Genomic DNA, 1,320 nt, shown 5'->3' with positions numbered 1-1,320 from the left:
ATGATTTCTCATACAGAAGTTTTGAAGACTGTCTACCTGTTACTAGTTATTACTGGAGTCCCAGGAAACTGTTATCTCATTTATAGTTATGGTTTCCATTTCATCACTCAGACCAAGCCCAAACACATAGATTTACTTCTAATGCACTTGCTCTTTGTCAATACTTTATTTCTTCTCTTCCGGGGAATTCCTTCAGCACTACACTCTTGGGGGTTAAAATATTTTTTGAATGATGTTGTATGTAAGATAACAATTTACCTGCAAAGAGTATACCGAGGTCTTACTCTCTGCAGTACCTGCCTCCTAAGTGGCTTTCAGACTATAACCATCAGTCCCAGTAGCCCCAAGTGGGCAGCCCTTAAAGCTAGAGGCCCCAAATGTGTCTTTCCCTGCTGTGTTCTCTGCTGGATCCTTAATCTGCTCATAGATGCTGCTCTTCCTGTGTATGCAATTGGTCCAAGGAATAACACAAAAAGCAAATGGAGAAATAAACTAGATCATTGCTCTTTAGACCCATATGCCACAAATATTTTAAATATTCAGCTCTGGAAGTCTATTTATGATTCTATATTTGTGGCTTTCATGGTCGTTTCCAGTGGCTACATGGTTTATGTCCTGCACAGACACCGTCAACGAGTACAACATATTCACAGCATCAGCCCCACTCCCAGAGCCTCCCCTGAGATCAAAGCCACAAAAGTCATCATGTTGCTGGTAAGCATATTTTTCTTCTTTAACACAACATGTTCCATCCTTACTACTTACATTGATTATTCTCAAGTAACTGATCCCTGGGCACAAAATATTGCAACAATTATGACCATGTCTTTTCAAGCAGTCAGTCCTTTTGTGTTGATCAGCAGTGACACCAGGATCCCACAGATATTCCATAGTTTCTTCCAAAGAATGAAATATTCATCTACAGCAACCTTACCCACAATATCACATCAAACACCTAAAATGTCATAGTATCAAACAACATGTGAGTTGGAGTAATCATTGGGAATTATCCAGTTCAGTATCATAGGGATAACGAAGCCCAGGATTAAGATTATTTTAGATAGAAAGGTATAATTTTCTTTTCTATTTTCTCAACATTAACTTCCATCCTTGAGGGCCATAGGTTTATTGGAAAGTAGAAAATAGCTAAGTACATTGAAAAGTGGCCACTCTTTCATGTTGAGGCCCTGGAAATTTCTATTGCTAAAGCTCTAAATCCATTATTCTTCCTTTCCATTCTCTTTACTGGCACACACCTATCTGGTCCCGAGATGAAATGTCTTATGCAAATGAGCTGTATTGGTTCTTGTGCCATGCAGA

General features: G+C 39.0%; 1 protein-coding gene across 1 annotated transcript; it reads left to right on the top strand.

Annotated features, from left to right (window-relative positions):
• LOC122731922 (vomeronasal type-1 receptor 1-like) lies at nucleotides 1-969 on the top strand. Its single transcript, XM_043972169.1, has one exon. The coding sequence runs from the start codon at nucleotides 1-3 to the stop codon at nucleotides 967-969; it is 969 nt and encodes a 322-aa protein (XP_043828104.1).
• The last annotated feature ends 351 nt before the right edge of the window (nucleotides 970-1,320 follow it).

The sequence above is a fragment of the Dromiciops gliroides genome, chromosome 6 (assembly GCF_019393635.1).
Source record: "Dromiciops gliroides isolate mDroGli1 chromosome 6, mDroGli1.pri, whole genome shotgun sequence".
NCBI lineage: Eukaryota > Metazoa > Chordata > Mammalia > Microbiotheria > Microbiotheriidae > Dromiciops > Dromiciops gliroides.
Note: the sequence above shows the minus strand (reverse complement) of the source record. Positions and strands in the feature narration are given on the sequence as shown.

Coding starts and splice junctions, on each gene's coding strand:
- LOC122731922 (XM_043972169.1), top strand. CDS start 1: ATGATTTCTCATACAGAAGTTTTGAAGACTGTCTACCTGTTACTAGTT.